We start from the raw sequence: 25,459 nt of genomic DNA on the forward strand, positions 1-25,459 counted from the left end.
GTTCAGTAACTAAGGCTTGGTATCTCAAAGCTTGCTTTCATTTCAATCTCACTTATAGTTTCCATAATCTCAAAAGCTTTTGCCCGGCAATCATATTTATAAGGCTTTCCTGTTTCATCTTCCCCAGCATTGCTGTTAGCAGAAAATGCTTAGTTTTTTATTTTCTTCCCTTATATGTTACTTTTCATTCAAGAAGGTGAGTTTGATTCCTGTCCTTTTGTGCATTGCAACTGACTATGTTGAACTGGTAAGCTCAGAAATTCTCCTTAGTGATGCTTCTCTTGTTGTGGCCTAGAATTGGTGATGAAGCTGGGAGTTCAGTCCCACAGAGTTAAATAGCCTGATATGTATTTAGCCACTATATGGCAGGGTACATTTATGCAGTGAACTTGTGCTCTGTGCACTTAATCTCCTTCCCTTTTCTGTTGCTTGCTGCTTTGGAAAGCCTCTATTAACATCTCAAAGAGGCAAAAATCAGTCAAAAGAGGAGTGCTTTGAACTTGGGACAGAATTTGTAGAAATTTCTTTTGGTCTGCCAGGATTTCATTCTGCCAGCTCCACCTGGCTACCAAGGTTTTGTTGCTTGTTTGTGTAAGGTTGGTATAAATTATAAATATGGTTATATTAATCCAGAGAAGTAAAACTCCCAGCCATGGTCCGTATACTATGGCTTTATGTAATATTCCAAATATAGGATGTTGAAAATAAAGACTTAATTTAAAATGGAAATAGATATTATATAAGAAGGCTGCATACATGAAAAAAGGAGGGAGGCAGATCTGATCCATCTGATAGCAGATCTATTACCCATACTAGATGAGGTATCAATGCCTTTAACCTGGCACTCTGGTGCAGCTAAAGGTTAAGTCTCTACACATGAAGTAGTCTCTAAATCTCTACTGGAATGCTCATTAAACAGTTCCATATTGTTTTGCATATTCTGTCACATTCCTAAATTATTACTTCAGTTTACTAGAGATAATATATACATTTTTAATCTCAACTTGGATTTATGTACATAATGTTTTACATCCTGTGCATAACTAACATGCAAAACTGACAAACTGTGTCAGGCAGTCTTGTTTCATTTTGTCTGGACATTCAGCTTTCCATTCATAAATGCAAGCACTAAGGCTGCTGTAGATGGTGAAATGGTAGTGCTCTTTATTTTTGGCCTATGATGTACTTAAAACTTGGGTTTTTTTAAGTCCTGATTCAAGCCCTCATCTCCGGCCCCTCTTTCTGTTTTGCTTGTGATACTGAAACCTAGCAAGTTTCATTTGGCAGTGTAATTTTTCCCCGTTGTTTCACTGTTGAAAATTTCTGTTGTATGTTCTGCATCAAGTCCAAGTTTCTTTGCTAGTCTTTGGGTTGCTCCATTTCTCTTTCATGCTGCTGGTTATGCCTAATATTTCTTATTGTTTTATATCCTACACTACTAACATGTTAATAGTATGTTTATACATGTTCAGGTACCGATACTCGTTAACACTTGGCGAATCTGTTGAATTCGATGTATGCTTCTGTTTCCAAGTCCAGTGTATTCCTGATAGTTAGAAAAGCAAAACTGGGAGAGATGAGTGTATAATTCCTTGAATTTATGTTACACTATGGACTCTCCCATTGGTCTTCCTTAGTGTGTGTAGGGTCTGTGACTGAGAGGAGAACCAGGGGAAAGGAGGGCAGTGGCAGAAGGCAGAATGAATGCGACTACCAGGCAGACTAACAGATGATTTGGGGAGAATTCAAAGACCCTAGTGTCATCAGAATCCTTCTCTAGATCATCAGTAATGGATTCTGAATAAAAGTGGTCTCAAAACCTGCCTCTACAGGACTTGCTGTTGACTCTTTCCTCTTTGAAAAGTGATCTCCAAGCTTCTATCTCTTGTTTCACCAGATTTCAGTTAGTGAAAGGACAATTCTTCCAATCCATTAATAACTTCAGTTTTCTGGTTGGACTTCAGTGTGAAAACTTGTGGAAGTATTTTGCAAGATTTTTGTGTATTTGATTCCATTTCTCTTTGTGCTCTTTGATACACTCATAGCCCTTCAGCCAGTGAACAGAGGCCATGTTGATCTTTTCCCACCAATCTCTTAATGCCCAGTGGTCTTAATATTTGTTATATAGTCTGCCATCTTACTAGGGATGGACATTTGACCCGCTGGGCTACAATCCCTATGAAGATCTCTTTTACATCCTAATTTTTCAAATGGAAATTGCACTCTGGCATGTTATTTTTAAAAGTGTTTGTTGATGCACCTTGGCCTGCCATTTAATGTAATTTCACATTTGTGTTCATTCAGAACTGAGGGATGAATGCCAGCTGGTCATGGTGTGGAAGCACGTAACTGACACCTTCCAAATTCATTTAAGTCATGGCGCTCCTCTCCCCACACCTTCAACAGTGAGGGCTGACACAAAGATCTCATGATTCCTAGTGCTATTGACTTATCCATGAGTGCTCCTTTCACACCTTTTCTCCATGGATCCTGCCACTTCTCTATCTGGCTTCCTGATTTTGAGCACTTTTGAGAACTTTTTCTATCAACTTTACCATTCTTTATAAAACACATTCCAGACGCTTTTTTAGCACTTATAATTTCCTTTCTAACTTGTCATATTTTGTGAGTTTTCCTCATTGATTTCCTTATTTTTAGTGATGTCTCAACGCATAATCACACATTTTGAAAATGAGTGATTATCTAAGCTGACAAAAATGGAGAACTCACTGAACTGTGGCGTGTCCAAAGGCTTAAAGCTCAAGTAAGCTCTCCTGAACTACCAGCAAATATGGTTAGTTTTAAACATCTTCTGGTATGATCCCTGAAAAACTAATTCAGCAATTAGGGACATTGCAGCCAGAGTGTGACATGTAGATTCTTTTGGTTGTGATGTGTTTAATATAGATAAGCCAGTGTTTCACAGATCTTCTTTCTTTGTTAAGAACACAACATGACAAAGTATTGCCATTCTTAGCTGGGACCAGATAATATTTAGGTGACTCAGAAAATACCTATTGTTAAATAGTTGTTAGGTGTTGCGCCCATTCCCCTGTTTCATTTTTCCAAGATAAAGTGTACTTATGAAATGAGATGCTTACAGTCTTGCTTATTTCTGTTTCTCAAGCGTTATATGAGCTATTCTGTCAAATCCTACTTCTGAAAGCAGAGCAAGTGTTGTTCTTTAGACAGCCGTTCAGAAATTTTCTTTTAGAAAAGAGGATCTTCAAACTAGCCTTTCATTTCAGCAGAGGGTTGAGTTTTAGCTTGCCCACATTTCTCTGGAGACATAGTAGTGATTTTTCATCTGGGGGAGATAGCTGGGATAAGTGCTAATGCTTTTCCTTCTTGTAAAGGGTTTTGTTCCTCACTGGGAAACAGTACAGAGGAGACCAACAGCTTTGAAGCAATCTTACCCTAGTCAAGTGGCTTTATCTTTTCTTTTACATTCCTCTTCCAAGCTTCTGTAACTGTTTTTTCCAGTCAGTGAGCAACATGGATTTTGCAGGCAACCTGCTTGAAATTTGCTAGTCATCTAATAATTAAGAACATTTTAGCAAAATGTCATTCATCTGAGTTAGCAATGTATTTTAGTCTTTCAACTGCTGAATTTCCATTGAGTGAGAGAGTAGGCTTCTCCATCCCTGTTCTTTAGTTGTTTGACTCCTTGCTGATGGAGTTTGTGGGTTTTTGTTGTTTGGTTGGTTTGGGTTAGTGGTTTTTTGTTCTGTTTTTTTTTTTTTTTTTTTTTTTTTTTTTTTTTTTTTTTTTTTTTTCATCTTGGAGAATTGAGGCTAAATGCTGGATTGGCCTCTGTATTTAGCTGAGGAAACTACTAATGAAAATTTATATCTCAATAACGTAAGGTGGTCACTGAGAAACCTGTACTTCTCAGAAGTGCTAGCAGTGCTCTTGGATTAAGATGAAAAATATCTGACTTCTGACTTATTTTAATAGCTGTCAGGGAGGAGGAAGTTAAGTGTTTTTGTAGCTCATGAGATATCTAGTTTTTAACCTTTAAATTAGTAAGATACAGAAATACTTACATGTATCAAGTCAAGTAATGGTACAAATTAAAAAGAAACAGTATTGTACTTAAACTGAAATTACATAATGCGGCAGTAAAGTTTTGCAGTAGAGTGTATGCTTGTCTTGAAGTCTGTATATGACTACAGTTGCTACCATATAGGTCAAGATTAAAGACATGTACTGAAAGAATAGCCAATTACATCATTTATTCAAAAAACAAAGCCCAATGATTTTTTTTTCTTTTTTTAGACAAAAGGGAGATAGACAGAAGGTTAGGATTATTACCAAAAACATGGCACTTATTTACTGAGTAATGCTGACTGCAAATGGGAAATGAATTACATGCTATGAATTTAGTAGGCACTTCACTCAAAAGCATGTAGTAATTTTCTATTTTCAGAAATGTTCTTTCAGTTGACACTTCAACCTTTTATATATCATGTGTTATTTTCACTAAAAGAGCTGTCAGATGAAATGATGAGATTTTTCTACCTAAACCTGACTTATCAATCAGAAAATCTGTAAGAGAGCACAAGGTGGGAAAAAACCTATGAAAACATTTACTCTTGTGAGAGATTATTCCTCATTCTTGTTAGAATAGCTGATGGAAATCAAAGCAAAAAAGTGTTTCTCTGAGGAGAAGCTCGACATCAGCCAGTGACGTGCACTCGCAGCCGAGAAAGCCAGTTGTGTCCTGGACTGCATCAAAAGCAGTGCGGGCAGCAGGGCGAGGGGGGATTCTGCCTGTTCACTCTTGTGGGACCCTTCCTGCAGTGCTGTGTCCAGCCCTGGGGCCAGAACCTCAAAATGGACATGGTCCTGTTGAAACAGGTGCAGAGGAGGCCATAGAGATGCTCAGAGGGCTGGAGCACCTCTCCTAAAAGGAGAGTTTGAGAGGATTAAGGTTTTTCAGCCTGGAGAAGAGAAGGATCTGGAGAGACCTCATAGCACCTTCCAGTACCTGAAGGGGCTACAAGAGATTTGGAGAGGGACTTCTTATAAGGGCATGTAGTGACCAGACAAGGGAGAACAGCTTTAAACTGAAAGAAGGAAGGTTTAGATCAGGTTTAAACTGAAATAGGTAGGTTTAGATTAGGTATGAGGAAGAAATTCTTCAATGTGAAGGTGGTGAGGCACTGGAACAGGCTGCCTAGAAAAGGTGTGGATGCTCCATCCGTGGAAGTCTTCAAAGCCAGTTTGGATGGGGCTTTGGGCAGCCTGGTTTAGTTTCAGCTGTCCTTGCCCATGGCAGGGGTCTTGGAACAAGAGGATCACTAAAGTCCCTTCCAATCCAAATCATTCTGTGGTTCTGTGAATACAGCACTAGAACAATTTGTTAAACTCTTCAAACACAGGTCACTTAACATAACTATGGAAACAACTGACTGTACAATATTTCCAATGACTTTTGTGTTATTATGGAACAGCAGCCTCTTGGTTTTTTTTTTTTTTAAATTCCTGCAGCAGAGCTGTGATCCAGGAGTGGTTTTTTTTTTGATATAGTCGTACATCTGGAATGAAACTTTAAAACATTCAGGAAAAAAAGAGACATCTGCATGAAATCTGTGGTAGAGGAAGGAAGGGAGGCTAGGGAGTTTAAGTTCACAGCTGCCTTCCTGGTTCTGCATAATCCAGATACAAATTTTGTAGTACAGTAGGAAATACCTTGTTTGCAGTACCATGTACCATACTGTGGTCAGAAGCATTTTTTTAACAGTATGGACAGGCTTTGAAACCATTATATGTAATTATAGCTGAGACATTAGAGTATGTTTCAAAAACGTCTCATAGACGATTTAAGATTTTAAATCTGAAACAATATTGTTTTAATGTCTGAATGTGTAAGACTTATAGGTGTAACAATAGAGATGAGATGAACAATAGATTCTCTACTTGATTTTTAAAATAAGTTTGTACAACTTGATCCTGATGCATCTTGTAGCTTACAGAAGGTATTCTGGTAGGTATTCTTTTATATTGACCTCATGTGGTTTCACTGGTGAGTGTGATGAGATCTGCTTCTTCCTGTACCCTTTTAAAAAATGGTCGTGAAAGCTGCTCCTGAACAAAACTGTTGTCACAGAGTACGTGTAGCTGCAGCAGTGGATGAACAACAGTATTGAGGTATCCTCACAGTTGAGTGATGTGACAGTAAATGTTTTTTTCTGAGCTGTTCTGATCTTCCATTTTAGCCATACATTTTATCTTTTGCTTTGGACAGATCAGATGTGAGACAGCTGTGGTATGGAAGGTTGGCTACCCCAGATTCATGTGGTGCTGTGTCTAAGTTAAAGTACTTTTGATTCATGACATGATAAAAGTCTAAGTTGAAGGCAAGTGTCATTAATTTGTTAATGAAAAGCTGTCCTGTGGAGGGATGAAGTGTATTTCTTGCGTGAACAGGCATGTTCAGGATTTTACTTCTTGGGTGAACTCTTTTGTTCCTGTAAATCTTTTTTCCTGCTTCAGTATGTGAGGAAAATTATTGTCTTACATGCTTCACTTTGTTCTTTTTTTCTTCCCTTCCCCTCCATCAGATTTGTAGCACATTGGATCAATCTCTTGCTGCAAGGACTATGGCAGTTGCTACGAGGATTAGGGAGAGCTCTCCTTTCTGAAATATGAATGCGTTCTAGAGGTGTGGTTTGGTTCCCAGCTGCACTGGTGATGGGCAGCAACTGCAGAGGCAGGAAATGCGCAAAGGGCAGCTGTGTCTGCAGCAGGAATGTTCCAGCTCCCTGGTTGCCCTTGCTCATGTGCTGTCATCTCCTTGTTTTGCTAGCCATGAGGATTTTGCTTGGTGTATGTGTCTCCCTCTGGAGCATGTTACCTTTCTTAGGATTGCTTAAAATGGTGTAAAACAAACCTGATGTTAGAGGGATCTGGGCACAAGGGAGCCTGTCCTCTGCATTCCCCTTTGGATTTCTGTGGCTGACTGCAGTGGCAGCTGGCAGCTTTTGCCCATTGTCAAAAGATTACAGTTCAAAAGTTGATGGAAATGCTCTGCAACCTCAATCCAGAGAGGTCCACAGTGTCAGTTTTGTCTTTGAGGCAATTATGAGTGGATTGACCTCTGATCTAAGCAGTTTTTCTGATCAGTTTTTCTGGTCATTTCTGTATTGCAGTCTGTAGATTATTTACATTAAAAACTGAATCAAAATAATATGTTATTTAAGAACAATTGGATGGATTCTAGGTCTTAAAAGAAGTAAGCAAGCCAAATAGCCTTACAGTGATCTATTATTATATCAGTGATAAAGTGTTCACTGTAGAGCATTTTATTATTTATTTTGTTATTTTATTATTCTTTTTTTATTAGTATTACCATAGTTGTAAAATTATTGCCACTTCCTGAGCAGGAGATGAGCAGCATAATAGCTCATACATTTTTTTTGTTTTGTTTATTTGTTTCTGATGTGTGTGACTGAATTAAGTCTTACATAGATTGGAAGAGGAAAAAAGAAATACCAACTTACCAGGAAAAAAAGCCATAAAAATTGAAGATTAATTCAGGCATAAGAATGAAGACATCCCAAGATCAAAATCTCCTCTTTGCTTATAAAACCAGTGTTGCTTTTATACTATCACAGTGGCACATATATTCAGGGACTTCACTGATGTCTCTTCCAGAGCGTGGTCAAAAAAGAAGAACTGCTTTAAAACATTTACTCAGGTGGACCCTGAAGCCCTGCTGAGGCTTATTGGTAATGACCAGTGGGGCAGTAGGGATAGAAACCTGACCTGTTCTGAGTAAATCACGTATAAGAGATGAAATTAAATTAGCTTTATGCTGAAGCAATGTGTGCTTTTTTATTTTTTCCCTCTCCATTTTGTGTTTTATTCTTAGTTCTTAAGTAAGGTCTCTGTCAGCACAAATATCGTGTTAGCCCAAGAGCTGAGTGAAGTGCATTGGCAGGGGGTTCCTGAGGAATTTCCCCTGGCAATGCTAGGGAGGCTTCTGAGTTAAGGGTGTAATACATTTGGGTCAGCCCTTGTGGCTTCTCTGGAAACTTACCCTATGTTTACAATGTATGCCTGTAAAATGCCCTTCCTGCATGATCACAGGAGAGAAAGCTTTTTTCAAACATCTGTCTAGAAGTACTGGAGGAGATTATCTCCAATCGGGGAATTGGACACCTAAGCACTATTTCTAGCTGGCCGAAGGACTCTGAAAACCAACAGAATTGTGTAGTAGCTCTTTGGGGTTGTTGGTGCAGTTTTTGACAGGTGATGTTATAAAGGGAACAAGTTGAATATGACATTTTATTGGTCTTACTTTTCAAAATTAATTTGTGTTTACACAAATTGCTGTCTGTTACAATTTGAAGAAAGTCCAAGATTTGAAAAACCCTGTGAATGGTGCAGTAAGATTCAGACTTGACTGATTTTGCTGATTTTCTTCATGGCCAGGTACTGTTACTAGCTAGTTGTTACGGTTTTTTCAACTGAAATTTGTTAAAACATTTTTTGAAAACTGGTGATGCAGCTGTAGTGATTTTTCTCTCTTGCTGTACGTTAGAAGAAGGATCATGTCTAATTGAATTAAGTATCTAATGGATGTAGAAATAGTTTTGCTTTTCTTCTAAAATATATATATTATTAAAAATGTGAAGATGTTAAAAAACTAATACTTAAAATTAAGAAAAACAAGTTCAATGCATCTTGATACCAAACAGAAGACTGGTATTTCTCTAATTTCGGATTCATATGCTGTGATAGTTTGGGCCGTAGGTTTTTTAAGACATAAGAGGATAACGCTTGATTGAAAAATTTCTGGTGGTGAGCAGAATAAGACAATCTTTGGCAACTACTTGCAGTAAAAAAAGTTCAGTTGTGTTTTCTTAATCTAAATGTATAATTTTTATCTTCAGGATTGAAGAGTTTGCGTTTTATTTTGCCATATATATGTGGGGTTATATATACAGGGGTATTCGCATAGTGTATGATTCTTTTATTCTAAATTTGACATTAGTAAGACCAGTAGGCCCCAAGACATTATTTCCAAATAAGGTTCTTGGGACCATGAGCAGGCAGCCTGGAACATTACACACAGGTGCTTTTACAGAAGTATAAAAAATGGGGCCTTAATGGAGAGAGGGGAAAGCTAACAAAAGAGAGCAAATTTACTCCCATAGGTTGTCAGAGGAACCTGCCTTTCTCAGTGGACTGTAGGTTTTAGGCAGTTATGTTAAACATGTTTCCCTGTCTTGCTCTGACTTGCCCTGTCTCCATGCTCTGTTTTCTGGTATATCACATAGAATGAGATACCAGGGTACGTAATAAGCTGTGGATGGGTTTCCAGCTGGTATAATTGTGTTGTAGAGGCACCGCTCTGCTTGTCTGTCTCTTTTTGTGAAGTTTTATTATTCTAATACCAAGCTCCTAAGCAGCCTTGAAAGAAGTGCTGCTGTTGTTTATAAAGCCAATGAGTTTTCAATGTTTGGAGGGCTTCAGAAGTGTAGAGTGGAGAGCAAAAAGGATGCCCTGTAGCATTTAATGTGACTCAGTGAGCAGCCTGTCGATTAAGATACTTGGAAAAAAATCAATTTAGAATGACCAGCAAGTCACAGAAAAAATAAAGCAAGCCTCAAGGTTTAAACTTTCGGTGCATGCTTTACTCAGCTGTGCACTCGAGTCAATGTTCACAAGTTTATCCTTTAATGTAGCAGAATAATTCTGTAGTAAAAAACCAAAGTATATTGCTCAGGTACACTCAACATTTTTGAGATCACAGCAGTTACATCAGCTGTTTCTCTTAGGAAATATTTCATCTACACTGGCATCCCAAGGTATTTTTGGTGGCTCTTTCGGAGGTACTCCTTCCTCAGTGGATGCCACACAGAAGTCACAGTGCATCTTTTGGGCATTGAACTGCTGCCGCCCTCATTTTTCATGGAAGAGAGAAATCAAGGTATCGAGTAAGCCAAGTGTTTAGATGTTACACAGAGCTCTGTTCAAGTCGAGGTGCCTAGACATAGCCACTGTCCAGATGTTGAGATAAATTGGAACACTCCACAGAGCATGCATTCGTTTTTCATACTTAGTGTTCTAAATTGTTGCTTTGCTATGAGGATTTTTGACTACAGAAGTTAATGGTTTATAAGAGATGCACTTGGTGTGTAATTTCTAACACAGAAAAGTAAGTTTCATTTGTGATTAAGGTATTTTGAAAAGTGAGGTTGCTGTAGTCTGTGGTTGATCAGTATTTTATTCTTTGAAGATTCACGGTGTAGGCTTTGAGTAATTTGTGGATCTTGCAATACTTCTTTGAAAGTATTAGTTCTCAACACTTAAAAGCAAAGATTCACGGTGTAGGCTTTGAATAATTTGTGGATCTTGCAATACTTTGAAAGTATTAGTTCTCAACACTTAAAAGCTATTCCTCTCTTCAGTCCTGTATAATAAAAGTGTATCAGAAATTCAGTAATTTTTTTTTACTTCAATGTTTGATCAATCAGTTGCCTAGTTCAATGTAAATAAAAATGAGGAATTTAAAAACAAATTCAGTCATAGTGAAACATTTGTTACTATTAATTTATTGAGGTAAGTTTGGGGTTTTTTAAAATGTTTGTATCATATGGAGTAGTCTAAAACATTCCAAAAGGATAAATTACAATATCAGAGCACTTGGGCCTTACAGAAAATTTTAAATTCTGTTTACGTAAAATTTCCAAAGAAATGGAAACAAATGTTTCCTAGTTCTGAACACAGGGATCAATTATGATTGATAATTTTTTGTTCAGAATTAGCAGGGATTTTTTTTTAGTTTGTTGTCTGTTATTTTTGCAGGCTGATCCAAAAGAGTTGATTGAGATGGTCACAAAGCATGTTACTCAGTATGCCCAGGCAGACTGGCCTGAAGAAATCAGCAATTTGATAAATCAGCTGCATTACTACAATGAACGACTGCTGGACTTCACTCAGGCTCAGACTCTGCAAGGACTAGGCAAAGGAGTGGATGTGCAGAGATTTACAGCAGATGCACAGTACAAGAGAGAAACAATACTAGGATTGGCAGAGTAAGTAATGTGTATTAGGTTTGTTTTCTCTGTTTCAGAATAGAATAGCTTTAAGCTTTAAATTAGGAGAGTAAATGGAAAGTAGTACTGACCTTTAGAGAGATAATTTACTTGCTTTTGAGATTTATACTGTAGTGCTGCTACAATTGGAGCTTTTTCTGTGTAACTGCTCTACTTAAATGAAATGTTGCTCAAATAAATGGATTTATAATTGAATCTATAACTCTTCATTTACTAACTGCTAATATTAAAGTTAATCAAGGATTAATGAAAGCAGAGCATAGGTGAAGGTTTGGTCTCTTTCTTTAATCTCATGTAAACCTGCCCTAGCAATCTATTAGGGTATGCCCATGCATCAAAGTTTGGAATGAACTCTAGTTGAAAAAAACAGAAAGTTGTTAAACTTTACTTTATTCTTAATAATTTACTTAGAACTGCTGTATATCATTGTATGTTTTTTTTCCCTATAGCCATTTGGAAGTACTTCACCACATATGTTCTGATATTTAGCATGCTTTTATCTTACCTTTCAGAAATACAGAATAGAAAAAAATAAAGATATAGGGTAGTACTTTTCATATTAAAAATACCTCTAATTAATATCTGCATGCAGGTACTTCAAACTGTGAACAAGTCATGAATATGACATATGTTTTAGGGACACTCAGCTGACTAGTTGACAGCTTGTCAGAGGAAGAGTTCTCTGCAATAAGAAGCTTTAAATATAATCTCGGATTTTCAGCTGATGTCTACATAAAGCTTTTGAAGAGCGTATTTAAATATTTTCAGTTTTCCACATGTAGCTACTCATAGTTAAAATTCCAATAGAAATCTGCTACTAAATGGAATCGATATACCAAATAAGAGTAGTTGTATAAGGTCAGGTTTTGGACACTAAGCTGATGCTTTATATCTGTGAAATCTGTACCTGCACATATTTTGTCACTGCATTCATAAAATAGCTTTTAACCATCTTTTAATGTTTCCATTGGAATTGCCTGCTTTGTATATATTGTTACTAAGCACATCTAAGTGTGTCAGTAGGTTACATCTTGATGACTACCTACAGCATCTTCAGTACAAGTATGCTTCTCTTATTACAGATGCTTACTTTGATTATAGCAGGGTTATTTATATTGTCACCCAAGAGTTCATAGATACCGTCTCTTGTAAAATAGAAGAGAAAGTTCCTTACAGTAAGTAGAGGTAAAAATGCAATATGAAAGGGTTAGAAGAAGTAAGGCTACTTAGTAAGTGAGTGAGAGTGGCAGTTCCATATTGGGCAGTTGCAAAGATCCAGTTAATTACTTGTTCAGCTTACAGCTTCCTTGCTTTAATCTTCTCAGTGGAGTCTTAATCTGCATTTTCTAATGGAAAGGATGCACAAACTCAATGTAATTGTGTAGCATATTTGTTCTTATTTTTTAATTAAGGGCCTCATGGTTTTTAATCTTTTATGAAGCGCTGTTTGAAGGAACAGCACCTGGAAAAGATTGTATCTTATTTACAAAATAAGAGTGCTAGAAGGAGCAATTTGTACTAAAACTAGCAATTTGCTAAAACTAGCTAACCAGTAGTTGTCTGTTTTGTCGTCTGTATTTGGTGTATTTCTTTGGAGGCTGTTGTTCATTGGGCTTGCACCAGTCTTGGGGAAGCAACACCAAAATACATCCAAAGTGTGCCTGTGCTGGAGCCTTCAGTGAGGATTCCTTTGGCAGTCCTTGGGCTCACACCAACAGGCAGTCAGGGGTAGGCATGAAAAGGGGTGTGTAAAAGAAAGTTAAAAGATTCTTTGCAAGGTAATGGACATTTTTTTCAGCTTTTCATTGTGCAACAGCTGCTTGTTTTTGTTGTTACCTTGACAATGAATAAAATGCTTGTACTGTTCTTCATTTATATGGTATCATTTCCCTAAACTACCACTGCCTTAGGCTGCTGCTGCATGCTGCTCTTAGGAAGGGAGGATTGTGGTATAGCTTATAAAGTTATATAAAGGAGGAAGGGATCCCACTAGTTGCAGGAGCCACTCCTGATTCATATGATTGACTGGATTATTTTGCAGCTAAAGCATTCATATCATCTTCCTCTTTCACTGAATCACAGAATGGCTGAGCTTGGAAGGGGCCTCTGGAGATCATCTTGCCCAACCTTCCTGCTCAGGCAGAGCCTCCTCAAGGATTCACATTAAGTACATTTTTAAAGAAGTTTTTCATGACAGACCTGTGAGAAAGTCATTACACTGAGATCATGTTTTTCTTGGAAGTATCCTGAAAAGACCCATCCCAACCAAACTGAAACCAAAATTCAAAAGTCCCAGCATTAGCCTTAACAGTATTGCTTCTATGCCAGCCTAGAAACAAGAACCATTTATCTCTATTTGAACCATACTATACTGGGTTAGTAAAGATTAGTATGAAGTTAATTTCAGGCTTTAATATTTTACCATATTCTCCATCTATTGTTTGTCCAAGGGTTTATGCATTAATAGAAAAGCAGTTTTTAATATTTTAGGACAGAGTGAGCTGGATATATTCACACCTTTTAGTCTGCAAATACCAGGAGTATTTGTGTCTGTGAACTACTTGGAAGAGCTTTGAGGATTTGTATACCGGTTGTGCTGAAACACTGTAGGTGTTGCAACTAAATCAAATAAATGCTGTGACAAGTTATATCCTTCATCACTTTGTAACTGCAATGGAATGAAAACTGAGATTTTTGCTTTAGCAGTAGAAGCTGCCGTTGAGAACCAGTGTTTGTGCAATAGGTTCCTGTCTTTGAAATATCTCTGTATTTTTTTTTCTTCTATTTTTTTCCCCCAAATGGAGCACAAAGTATAAGTAAATGCAGAGACACACTTAATGTATTTTTATTTAAAAAATATTTTACGTTCTTGTTTTATAAAAAAAAATTAAAATAAATAGTGAGTTTTCTAACGTAAGCATTTATTTTCATATTACATCTCATAGGACTTAACATAATTTTTCCTTGTTTTCTCTCATGTCTCTCCTCTACCAGGACACTTGAAGAAAATGTCTATAAAATTGCTATTTCATTGGCTCAGCGATACAGTGTTCCACTTTGGGAAGTTTACATGACCCATCTGGAATTTTTATTCACCGACAGTGGGTAAGTTGTCTCCTCTGCAAATACCCATAGAATTCTGTTACGCAGAAATAAATGCTAATGTATGACAGAATTTAATTATATTGGGGGTGGAGTTTGTGTTGTGTTTTCATTTGTCTTGTGTTAGGATAGTATGGGAATTTTTGTCTTTTCCACGTAATGCTTCTGTGAAAACTACTGTTGCAGGCAAGTTTAAAAGTCCATATGTGTTTTACTGTTCTTCAAAGTATTCCAAGACTTTATTTCAGAGTTCAAGTTTCCACAACTTTGAATATTTAGTTCTCCTTTCCAGTAGCAACTTATCCTGCAGTTACCCTTACAATCCCTGTAATATAGCCTGAACCCTGATAGTTTCCCTGTCTTTCAGCGTTTTGCTCTTTATTGACCTCTGTTCTTTGTAATAGAGGAAATAAATATATCCCTATTCACCTTGTGCATCTGTTCATATCAGTTTAATTTTTTGATAGAAGCAGGCTTTTTCTTTTAACAATGTTTTGCTGAAACTGTTCTAGCCTAAAAGATTATGGCAGACCAAACCTGGAGCTGGTGAGGCATAAGGGGAGGAGGGGTGCTTATAATCTCTATTCCACAGTGGCTTCAGGGCCTTTATTTTTAAATTAATTTATTTCTTTATTTTAACCTCTTACATCATGTCAGGCAGTTTTTGCCTACTGAAAGAGGAATAAACCCATTTGATGGAAGACCAGGCTACTTGCCTGAACAGCGCATGCAGATGACAGTGATGTAGAACTCTCTGTGTAATACAGCCGCTCATACCTACTGTTCTGACAGATATGATCAAATGAATTTGGTTTGTTTCAAGTGTTAAATTCTTAAAGCACCTTTAGCTTGCAGCAGTGTTGATACCTCTCTTAACGTTAACTGTTAATTAAAAAGCATTGAAACATTTTATAAAATGTGAGGGATAAAAAACAAAGCCTGGTGAATTGTCTGGAGAAGATGAAATAATGTTCTGAAATTTTCTTCATTTCCTCCAGAAAACAGAGAAGTCATACTCCCTAAATTTTCATGCTGCTAAATTATTTACTGCTTTAAACAAAACAGACAGTCAGGATATAAACATGGCAACACTGGGATGAGTGTGAAAGAGCCAGCTACCTTCTCTGGGACTCGAATATTACCTAAGGTGTTTTGCAACAGTTTTCTATTGTTTTTTTTTTGTACTTGTTCTCCTTGAGTTAGTATTCATAGAATTCTGAAATCACAGAAGTACACAGTAACCATATTTTCTCTAGTGAAAAGTCTTAAAAGTTGATGTATAATAGCGTAATATGCTGCTGAGCATTTTTTTGTATCATAATCTCATTTTAAAATTGATTGACAGCAAACGACCATTACAGTATATCTGAGTCTTGGAATTATGGCATTAATAGTACATGTTCTATTATGCATTCATTCTGAACTGAAATTAAGTTTATTCTAAGACTTAATCTCTTTAACCAAATATGCAGTATTTCTGTAAGCCACTTTACATAGGGAGAAGCTCAAAAGAGCTTCATAGTTTGTATTAACATAGCTTGTATTAACTATTTCTTTGATTATTTGATGACAAAGAGTTATGATATTTCATAAAAATTTAGTGGAAATTTAGTTACTTCTTTTGAGGATCTGATCACATTTGGTAATCAAAACTCTATAAAATGCAGTTTATGATTTCAGCAACATGAAATCTTGTTTGTCTATCACAAAACCTCTTGTTCCAGAATCTTTCTGAACAACACCATAAACTCTTCATATCTGCAATCAGCCCTGCCCTAAAAACACTGCAAACATCTGCCAATCGTTTTCATATAATTTAATGCTCAACTAATTTTTAGTTTGAACTTTGGATATGAACACAAAAAAATAGTCATATCAGGTCCAAGTGTCTGCTTTCCCCAATATGAAGAGTGGATGGTACTTTATTTCTATTGACATTATACTTCTTTTCATTAATATTGTAGAAAAAATAACAACGGAGAAGAATCTATAGAATTAAAAGAATGCTTGCATCTATAGAATCTATAGAATTAAAAGAATGTTAGCCATCTTGGGGTAGGTCATAGATGTAAAAATAACAAAAAAAATCTTATTCTTGCTAAGCAATCAGTTAATTTTTAAAATTAGAAGGTTGTGGTATTTGCTGTAAAAAAATCATCTTTAAGAATGAAACGGAGACATTTTACTTGGATATTAAAGAGAAACACTAACTTACAGCATGTATATTTGGGAAGGGAAATGATGAAATTCTAATTTAATCAGTTTTAAAGTAGAGGAAAATGAAATGGTATAAGAAGACATCAGATTTTGAAATGAAATGTACTATCTAATGTGCCATATGATTGGACTCTGGGGAGACTTGAGGTAGGAATCATCTGTAGGTTACTTCTTTCCTCGGATTTAGGTAAAACTTTCAGTTGAGGAAGATAAACTTAAGATGATATGCACCCATTTTTCTCCCAGTTGAGGGAAAAAGGAGTGATTATCTTTTATGTAGTCAGCTGGAGGTATCTGAATTCATGCTGTGAAAGAGCTAATACATTATTTTCAAAAGATTCAGGAAAGAATTTCCTGAAGCAGTGAGACTGACTGAGGTCAACCCAAGGCTTACTGATAGTTTCATAAGCATTCATGGATGACAGTTTGAGAAGCAACTTGTTAAACTGCCAAAGTCTTGGTAAACTGTCCTAAGCATAAATAATAGTGCCAAATAGATTAATTGCTGGGCAAGAGCCAATTTTCAGTGATAGTATCTCAAGCTGTGCATAGGTACTCATCAACTACAGAAAACAGAATGTAATGGATCGGGAAAGCTTCTAACCGGGCACTAGGATCTTTGAGCATCATTCAGCCTCAAGTGGTTGGTTCATTTGTTTAATAAAGTCTTCCTTTACACATATCCTGGATGTATTTTTCCTGTTACATATAGCTATACTCACAGACTTGAAATCCTGCCTTGAATTCCACTTCAGTATTCATAACCCTTAATTTGCATGTCCAAGGTAACAGGATTGGGAAATACAAGAGTTGCTTAGCTTTTGTTTATAGAGTGTACAATTATTTAAATGTTTGTGAGTGAGACCCTAAAGAGAAGAAAGGATTGTCCTGTCTCCCAGGTGTACAGCTGTAAGAGTCTTTCATGGCATATCCAGGCTTTAAGGAAAAGTTATTTCTAAACACAGGTTATCGACACTGGAAATAGAAGAAAGAGCACAAAGTCTTGGTCTGTTTGATACTTTGAAAACCAGTCCTGAAACCTTTCATGAACACATGGCTAAATATGTTTACCCGAGTATTGAAGGCCAAGATCACCAGCGGTTACTTTACTATTTTACACTCCTGGAAAACTGTGGCTGCTCAGAAGTGGTGAACCATGCTCTTAAACCTGAAACTCACATCCGACTCCTGAAAAAATTCAAAGCAGTTTCACCAGGTAAGACAGTACCTGTTTGTTTATTACTTTATAAGGTAAGTACTGGCATGATTATGCTTAGCTAGTTTATGGGGGTTTTTTTAGGTAATTGTTTTTTCTTTTGTTTTTTTTTTCTGTGAGCAAAGGAGATGAATACAGTTAATATAGGCACAAGTTCTTTCTCTGTGTTTTACTGGAAAGACAGTTTTTTCTTTCACAGTAAGAAAAAACTAGTTAAGGACAGGTTTCTGTTAGTGATGCAAGTTAAAATTATTTGCAATATTTCATAGTAAAATTTTAAATGAATAATATCAAGGTGCTAGAGTATAATTTTTAACACTACAAGTTTAACATAAATATCCTCAAAGGGCTTAAGAAAGTTTACCTTTCAAGAGTCTGATTACAGAATACATTAGAGATTTTATGCAGTTTGTGTTTGTTTGTCTGAAAGAGGATAATTTTTTGTTATGTTTTATCCTTGATATTACGTTTTTCTTTCCCAGAATAACAGCATTGTTTTAGCCCTGCATTTTCAGACAATTACTGTAGAACACACTGCTGCTAAGCATTCTGAATCTTTAAATACTACTTTCAGTTTGCTTATTAGTTGGATACTATCTTGAATTTTAATTGTACAACTCCAAATCCAGTATCAGAATGAAAAATACACACTGTATGGAATTACCTCCTGTGAGGATGAATTAATTGATCAATATTGGAACCTAATGTATATTGGACACTAACTGTGCTGCAGAGTTTGAAGAGATGGTGCATGTGAATTCATGTATTGCAGGAAGAAAAAGGTCAATAATTTTTTTGAGAGGAGGGATAACCCTCAGTTATTATTGATGTTATTCAACAATCAAGTTCTGTGTTGCTTTCCAAAGAAAATTATGCCATGAAATTATTGTTTCCCTTCAAAGTATTCATTAAAATAAAAAAAAGTCCTTGGAACATACGTCAGTCATAAATTAGTCAGTTTGTGTGGTAAAAAATTAAATCTTTGTACTACACACCTAATCAAAATTCTCAGTGTTCAGCATAGGTTGGAGACAGGAGTCAAGGAAACAACAGCTGAGTGTTTACAGAGGTTGCAAGGCCAAAGTATATGCATAAGAACATGGCAATAGAAGTCAGTTACTTTAAAAATTATATGCAAAGAAAATAAAATAGTGTCATTTCTAGAAATACTTGTGTTGTTGGTAAATTAATTGCAAGCATGTTCTTCCTCTGGGGAGCAGAGTAGTAACATGACTCTCGATTATATAAATATTGATGTAAATGGATCTACATGTCCTATCTGTAGCAGACCTTATTTAGTTTACTTGTAGTTAGTGCCTTGCAGTTTTTCCTAAGTGGTAAGTACCAGTTGTTACATGATCAGAGTACATATTTTGTATTATGAAGACTTATGCCTTGACTTGCATGAGGTTTTCTGGGGTTTACATTGAAGTTCTAGCATGATTTTATATACTATATATGTTCTTTCTTCTTTGAGAATCTGCTTTTTGCGGGTTGTGTCATAGACTCACAGAACACTTGGGGTTGGAAGGGACCTTAGAGATCAACCAGTTCCAAATCCCCTGCCATGGGCAGGGATACCTTCCACTAGACCAGGTTGCTCAGTGCCCCACCCAACCTGGCCTTGAACATTTCCAGGGATGGAGCATCCGCAGCTTCTCTGGGCAGCCTGTTCCAGTGACTCACCACCCTCACAGTGAAGGATTTCTTCCATGTATCTAAGTGGAAGAATGGACCTAAATCTAATGGACCCAAATCTCCCCTCTTTCAGTTTGAGCCCCTTCCCCCTTGTTGGAGTGATATATGATGTTAAAATATGTTCCATGGATTGAGAAATTTTGCATGCACCAGGAAAGCATAAAATCTAAGTCTGTTAGTATTTATATAAAAGGGGGTGGGCTAGAGTCTTTTTAGTTCTGCAGATGGTAATGTATTCATTATTTCACATGTAATTGTGGAGTGTGAGTGGATTTAATGATGAATAACTTTTACCTCTTTCTCCTTCTTTCACTAGGTCTTAATTACAAAAAACTAACAGATGAAAATGAAAATCCTCTGGAAACACTGGAGCCCATCCTTACAAGTCAAAATATCTTATCTATTTCCAAACTGGCTCCTAAAATTCCTAAAAAAGATGGAAGCATGCTGTCACCAAGTTCTGTTTATGCTGTGTGGTTACAAAAACTTTTTTGGAATGGTGATCATCATCTCATTAAAAAAATACCAGAAACCGTGGATGAGTGGCTACATGCGTATGATATGTGTTCAAAATACCTTGATAGACTTGATCCAGATGATATTGCTACTTTCATTGATGAAATTACTTTTTCTTCGAAAGCTGTCACAAAGGTAAGGAGATACTTTTAAAGAATTTTAGTCCTCAGGTGGAGCATATAGTATATGAGTTCAATGTAGTATCAAGAAGGAAGTCTCAGGAGATGTTACAGTTTTCATTTTGCAGTATTTAAAGATAAATTTGTAAACCTTCCTCTGCCTACCTTTTCTTTTTATGACAGCTAGTATGGAAAGAAGGGATTTTTATTCACTTAGGGGAGTTAGATCTGTGGATATGAGAGTTTAGATGGAACCCCGAAGTCTCTGTGTGCTCATTCAACTCAAGACACTGTGTATTTCACAGAGTCATTGAGTGCTTTGGGTTGGAAAAGACCTTAAAGACGATCAAGTTCCAACCTCTCTGCCATGGAGGATTTCTGCATTTCTTCTATATATCTTATCTAATATAAACCTGCCCTCTTTCATTAAAGCCATCCCCCTTGTCTATCACTATGGGCCCTGTGGAAAGCTCTCCTGCACCCTCCTTTAGGTGTTCAGGGCTGCTCTAACATCTTCCCAGAGCCTTCTCCTCTCCTTACTGAACAGCCCAACTTCTCAGCCTGTCTTCACAGGAGAGTTGTTCCATCCCTCTGTGCATCTTTGTGGCCTCCTCTGGGCTCAGTCACTGCCCCTGTCTTTGACATAAATGTTAAACAGTGCCAGTGCCAATACCAATCCCCAAGGAGTGACACTTGTCAGTGCTCTCCATTTGGACTTTGAGCCATTAATGCCACTCCTTGTATGCAACAAACCCAGTCAATTCTTTATCCACCAAGGGGTCCATGTGTCATATCCATCTCTCCAGTTTGTATGTCATTCCGAACAGTGTCAAATGCTTTGCACCTGGTAAATGACACCAGTTGCAGTTCCTCTTTCTTCATTCACCAATTCTGTAACCCTGTCAGAGAAGACCACCAGATTTGTCAGGCGTGATATGCCCTTAATGAAGCCGTGTTGGCTGTCACCAGCCACCTCCTGATTTTCTGTGCCTTACCATAGATTCCAGGAGGATCTGCACCATGATCTTGCCGGTCACCACAATGAAACTAACCAGCCTGCAGTTCCCTAGATTGTCCTTTTTTAAAAATGAGGACTATGTTTCTCCTTCTACAGTCAGTGGGAATTTCTCCAGACTGCCACAGCTTCTCAAGTGGATGGACAGTGGTCTAGCAAATTCATGCACCAACTCCCTCAGAACCCACAGAAGCATCTCATGAGGGCCCAGGACCTGTGCACCTTCGGGTTCCTTAGATGGTCTTGAGCATGAGCTTTTTCTGCTGGGGTTTATTCTTCATTCTGCCAGTCCCTTCATTTGCTTTCTGCAACTTGGGTAGCATGGCTGGAGCATTTGCTGGTGAAGACTGATGCAAAACTTATTGACTGACTCTGTTTTCTCTGAGTCTCAGGTAACGCCGCTTCTCATTTCCTTCCAGAGAGGACCCACAATTTCCCTAGTCTTTCTTCTATCTCCAATATGCCTACTGAAACTTTGCGTGTAGCCCTTGGTGTTCCTGGCAAGATATACTTTGAGCAATGCTTTAGCTTTCCTAACCTGATCCCTGGCTGCTGGGACAGTTCCTCTGTATGCCTCATAGGTACCTTTCTTGTTTCCACCCTCTGTAGGCTGTCTTTTTGGTGTTTCAAGAGCTGCTTTTGCATCCCTGCAGGTCTTCTAGCATTTTTGCCTGACTACTTCTTGTTTGGGATATTGTTCCTGCGCTTGAAGGCTGCTAACATTCAATTTCAGCTGGCCTTTTTGGGTCCCTCTTTGCTTTATCCCATGGTACTCTACCAGACAAATCCCTGAATTCCAGAGCAGTGAACTTTCTGTGCACCCTTCTCATTGCACTAAGGATCTTCATGGCTACTGCAGCCCAAGCTGATCTTCATTGTCACATTCCCCCCCAGTCCTTCTTTGTTGGTGAAAACAAGTTCCAGCATTGCACCTCTCCTAGCTGGTTCCTGTATGACTTGAAGAAGGACATTGTCATCAGTGCATTCCAGGAGCCTCCTGGATTGCCTGTGCCACGTTGCATTCTCACTCCACCAGACACTGGTGTGGTTGCATTTATTTACTTATGCTCATCCTAAAATTCATTGCGCCACAGTCTTGTGCTTGTACCAGGCTTTTGCATTCAGAATAAGATGTTCCACAAAGAAAGTATTCTGGCCCAATGCATGTGGTTTCTAAGCATTGTAATAATGTCAATTATAAACTGTTGTAATCTCCATCTGGCTGAAAGCCTGGTTTTGAAAGAATGCACTTTTATGTGTGTAACATATATTACCAGATGTGGAGTTTCTTTTTGCCCAGTGAAACCTACTTGCCAGGATATTTCTAGCATAAAGTTTTGCCCATGCTTTCTTACATATCTTTACTGTGAATCATAAAAGAGAAATGAGATTTCTTAGATTTTACCTTATCAAAAGATCTAGAGATGTCTTCACTAACTTTATCTGAAAGGAAAAGGCAATAAAGTCTCCAGGGGTTTATTGTGTGTATCTTCTTTATTTTGGTTTGTGACAGTTTTTCTGAGGTATTCATACACCATGTTTAATGAGGTGAATTTCAGTTTATTCTGTCTTTGTATGTTTTAATGAATGTATACAATATTAGTATAGGTTTATTAGAACCCATCTAAATTCTGTCTATATCAGAATCTGGTGAAAAAAATGGTAGCTGGGATAATAAGAAACTTTGTCAGCACAGAATTTATGATGTGATCTTACTGTCAGAGTAGACCAGCATGTTTTCTTACTAGTTCTGTCAGCTGTCTCTGAAGCCTTTTTAGCAGAACTGTTATCTTGGTTTAGGTGTTTTGATCCCTTTTATCTCATAAAGGTACTTTTTCATGCTTACGAGTAGTGATTCAGACTCATCCTGAGATCTTAATTGCCAAACTGGACCCTAAACTGAGGTAGCAAGGGCATGGCTTGTCTGATGAGAAGGAAGTGCTGTCTTTATGTATGGTGATTGCAACTGAGTACTTGAAACTCTTGCTGTTAATGTTTCTTGAGTATTACAAGGTTATTTCTCCTTTATTCCAGATGAATGGTGCAAGGAGAGAGTGGATATCCTCCACTGTGTGTCTGTTTTGAAACACCTTGATTATTTTCCTTTGTTTCAGGATTCTGACACATTTTCTCTACCCTCTTGAGAGTTGAGAGAAAAAATAGCATGAAAGAAGCACTAAAGGCAAGATGATTCTGGTTTGTGGTCAGGCAGAATTTTGTAGTAGAGATCTGTTAGCTTTTTGGCCGTGAAAGATGCTCAAGAAGTGCTTGAAACAGTTGGTCAAATCATCTAATGTGCCACTGGGTTTGGGATTGACAGCTTGCAACTAATTTTGCCTCAGGATCCTGTTCAGTTCTCAAGTAGAATTGTACAATGAGAAGTTATCGTTGTAGAGCCTGGAAACTTATCTCTGAGGTCTCTTTCCTCTACCTTTCATCTGGAAAACCCTTCATACATAAAAGCAGCCTTTTGGCTTGCATTTGTTACTTAAATGTTAAGTGTTTTGAGGCTGCCCTGGTCATGTGCTCACTCTTTTAATCTCTAATTCAGAACTTTCTTCCCAGTCTAGTTTTGTGGGCAAATACTTTACAATATCAGTTTCTTACTCCCACAGCAGATGCATATTTAAGTACTTCATGGAAGTGCTGATACTTAGTCAAAATGCAAAAAACCATGGTCTTTATCATGAAATAATCTGTACTGTCCTGAGACAACTGAGTTTTCTCTCATAGAGGAAATTTGAGAGGAAGCTTACGGAGAGATTGTGAAGTGGGTTTTTTAGGAGTGCTGAGAGGTGAACTGGCAAAAAAACCGCAAAAAACAGATGTTGGTTACCCTCACAGCTCTCTCTCACTCCTTCAAAATGTCAGAAGGGGAAGGTGGGAAAGAAGAGAGAGAGAATATTCCAGGGAGATGATGAGATGCACTCCACTGGTATTCTTGTGGAACAGTATCTCCATCAAAAACCACTTTTGGTCAGAAACAATTGAGAAACGTCTCAAGTACTAAGAGGTAATGGGACATTGGTTACATAGCACAGCATAGTATGGGTTAGGCTACATGAGTTCAACTTCAGAGGTAGCATTGCTGTTGTCACCATGTGGCAACTTAGGAAACAGACATCAAAATATCTCTGCTTTTCCAGTATTTCAGTAGAAGTAAGGAGAGGCAGTGGTGGACCAGCAGAGCAATAGGCAGCTGCTTCTGCTTGTGTGTCACTTGGATATGGCAGAAAACCTGGGGGCAGAATGTGTAATTATGCAAAAGGGAATGAAAACACAGGGGTTTAGTGGTGGCTTCTTCAACTCCTTGTTCTTTCTGACAAAGACAGGAATGTTAAGGGTTTTGACAGGGACCCTTTTATTCACCTGTTCCTTTCCACAAACTCTGTGTTTTAGCTTTCTCATGAATTGGGCCAGCAGTGACTGAATGAGCAGCACTTGACTGGGCAAAGGGATTGAGAGACTGTCTAAATCTGGAGAAATGGCTGAGGTGTTTGCATTTATGAAAAGGCAACTAACATTGTTATACTGACTGTAGTTCAGGATGTGACACGGTTTTAGGTACTTCTAGTTCTAAGAGGCCAGAGATTCTTTTCTCCCATGTTTCTTGCAATCAGTAGAAATGAGTTACCATGTGGAAGATGAGATTCAGTTCCCAGGCACTAAGGATTCATGAAGTGGTCACACTGTGTGGTGGGAGCTGGGTGAGCAGAGATGCATCACAGTGGGACTTCAGTAAAGCACAGACCTAAAGTAACATGGTTAATGTAGTTGAGGAAGGTACAGATTGATACAAAATTTTTTTTTTGTGGTAAATGAAACAGGCAAGGACCTCAAGGCTTTGTCAGCACCTTCCTCACACATTGAAGGGCTGAAGTATTGATCCCTTGACCACAGAAGCTCACTGCTGCAAGCACTTGAGAAGGTTCCTGCTTGTGACACTTCTACTCAGATATGCTTTGAACTCTGTATGACTATTTAAGTCTTTCTGACTAAATAAAAAATCATTCAGTCTCTGTAACATTAAGAATAGGCTATTTGTATGTATGGAACAGATTTCTTCCTAAATGGGGGATATTTCAAATATTCATTGGAATGACTGCTTATATTTTTGCATGCATTTTGAATCTGTCATCTTTTTTCCCAGGAGCTCTGTTTGCTTTTAAATAATATTGATGTCATAGTTTCTTAATTATAGCAATGATCATATCAGCTTCTTACCATGATGATTTCCCATTTGTTCCTGTTTCTGTGATCTTTGTGAAGCATTTTAGATAGTTTATGGGTTTGTTTTTTTTTTTAATTCCTTCATTGCCAGCATTTTGTTCATTGTGCTGGAGAGTTGGTTATGTCTTCAAACAACCATCTGTTGTAGAGCTCATAGGTCATTGCCCTGATGAGTTTTTGATTAACAGTACTCTGGAAAAAAAAGCCTGGCACAACACAAACACAACTGAAAACAATATTTTTAAATCACTGTGTTTTCATTATTGAACACACACTA

At 37.6% G+C, this 25,459-nt stretch overlaps 1 protein-coding gene across 1 annotated transcript in view; it reads left to right on the forward strand.

Moving 5' to 3' along the window:
- The window catches only part of NBAS (NBAS subunit of NRZ tethering complex), a 161,549-nt gene that overhangs the window by 86,933 nt on the left and 49,157 nt on the right, over window positions 1–25,459 (forward strand). The window contains exons 40-43 of the mRNA XM_041421181.1: window positions 10,819–11,048; window positions 14,064–14,174; window positions 17,354–17,604; window positions 19,619–19,953. Of these exons, the coding sequence (XP_041277115.1) occupies window positions 10,819–11,048; window positions 14,064–14,174; window positions 17,354–17,604; window positions 19,619–19,953 (927 nt within the window). The remainder of the gene's footprint in view (window positions 1–10,818; window positions 11,049–14,063; window positions 14,175–17,353; window positions 17,605–19,618; window positions 19,954–25,459) is intronic.

Source organism: Onychostruthus taczanowskii, unplaced genomic scaffold, assembly GCF_017590055.1.
Source record: "Onychostruthus taczanowskii isolate IOZ18803 unplaced genomic scaffold, ASM1759005v1 scaffold11, whole genome shotgun sequence".
Classification (NCBI taxonomy): Eukaryota; Metazoa; Chordata; class Aves; order Passeriformes; family Passeridae; genus Onychostruthus; species Onychostruthus taczanowskii.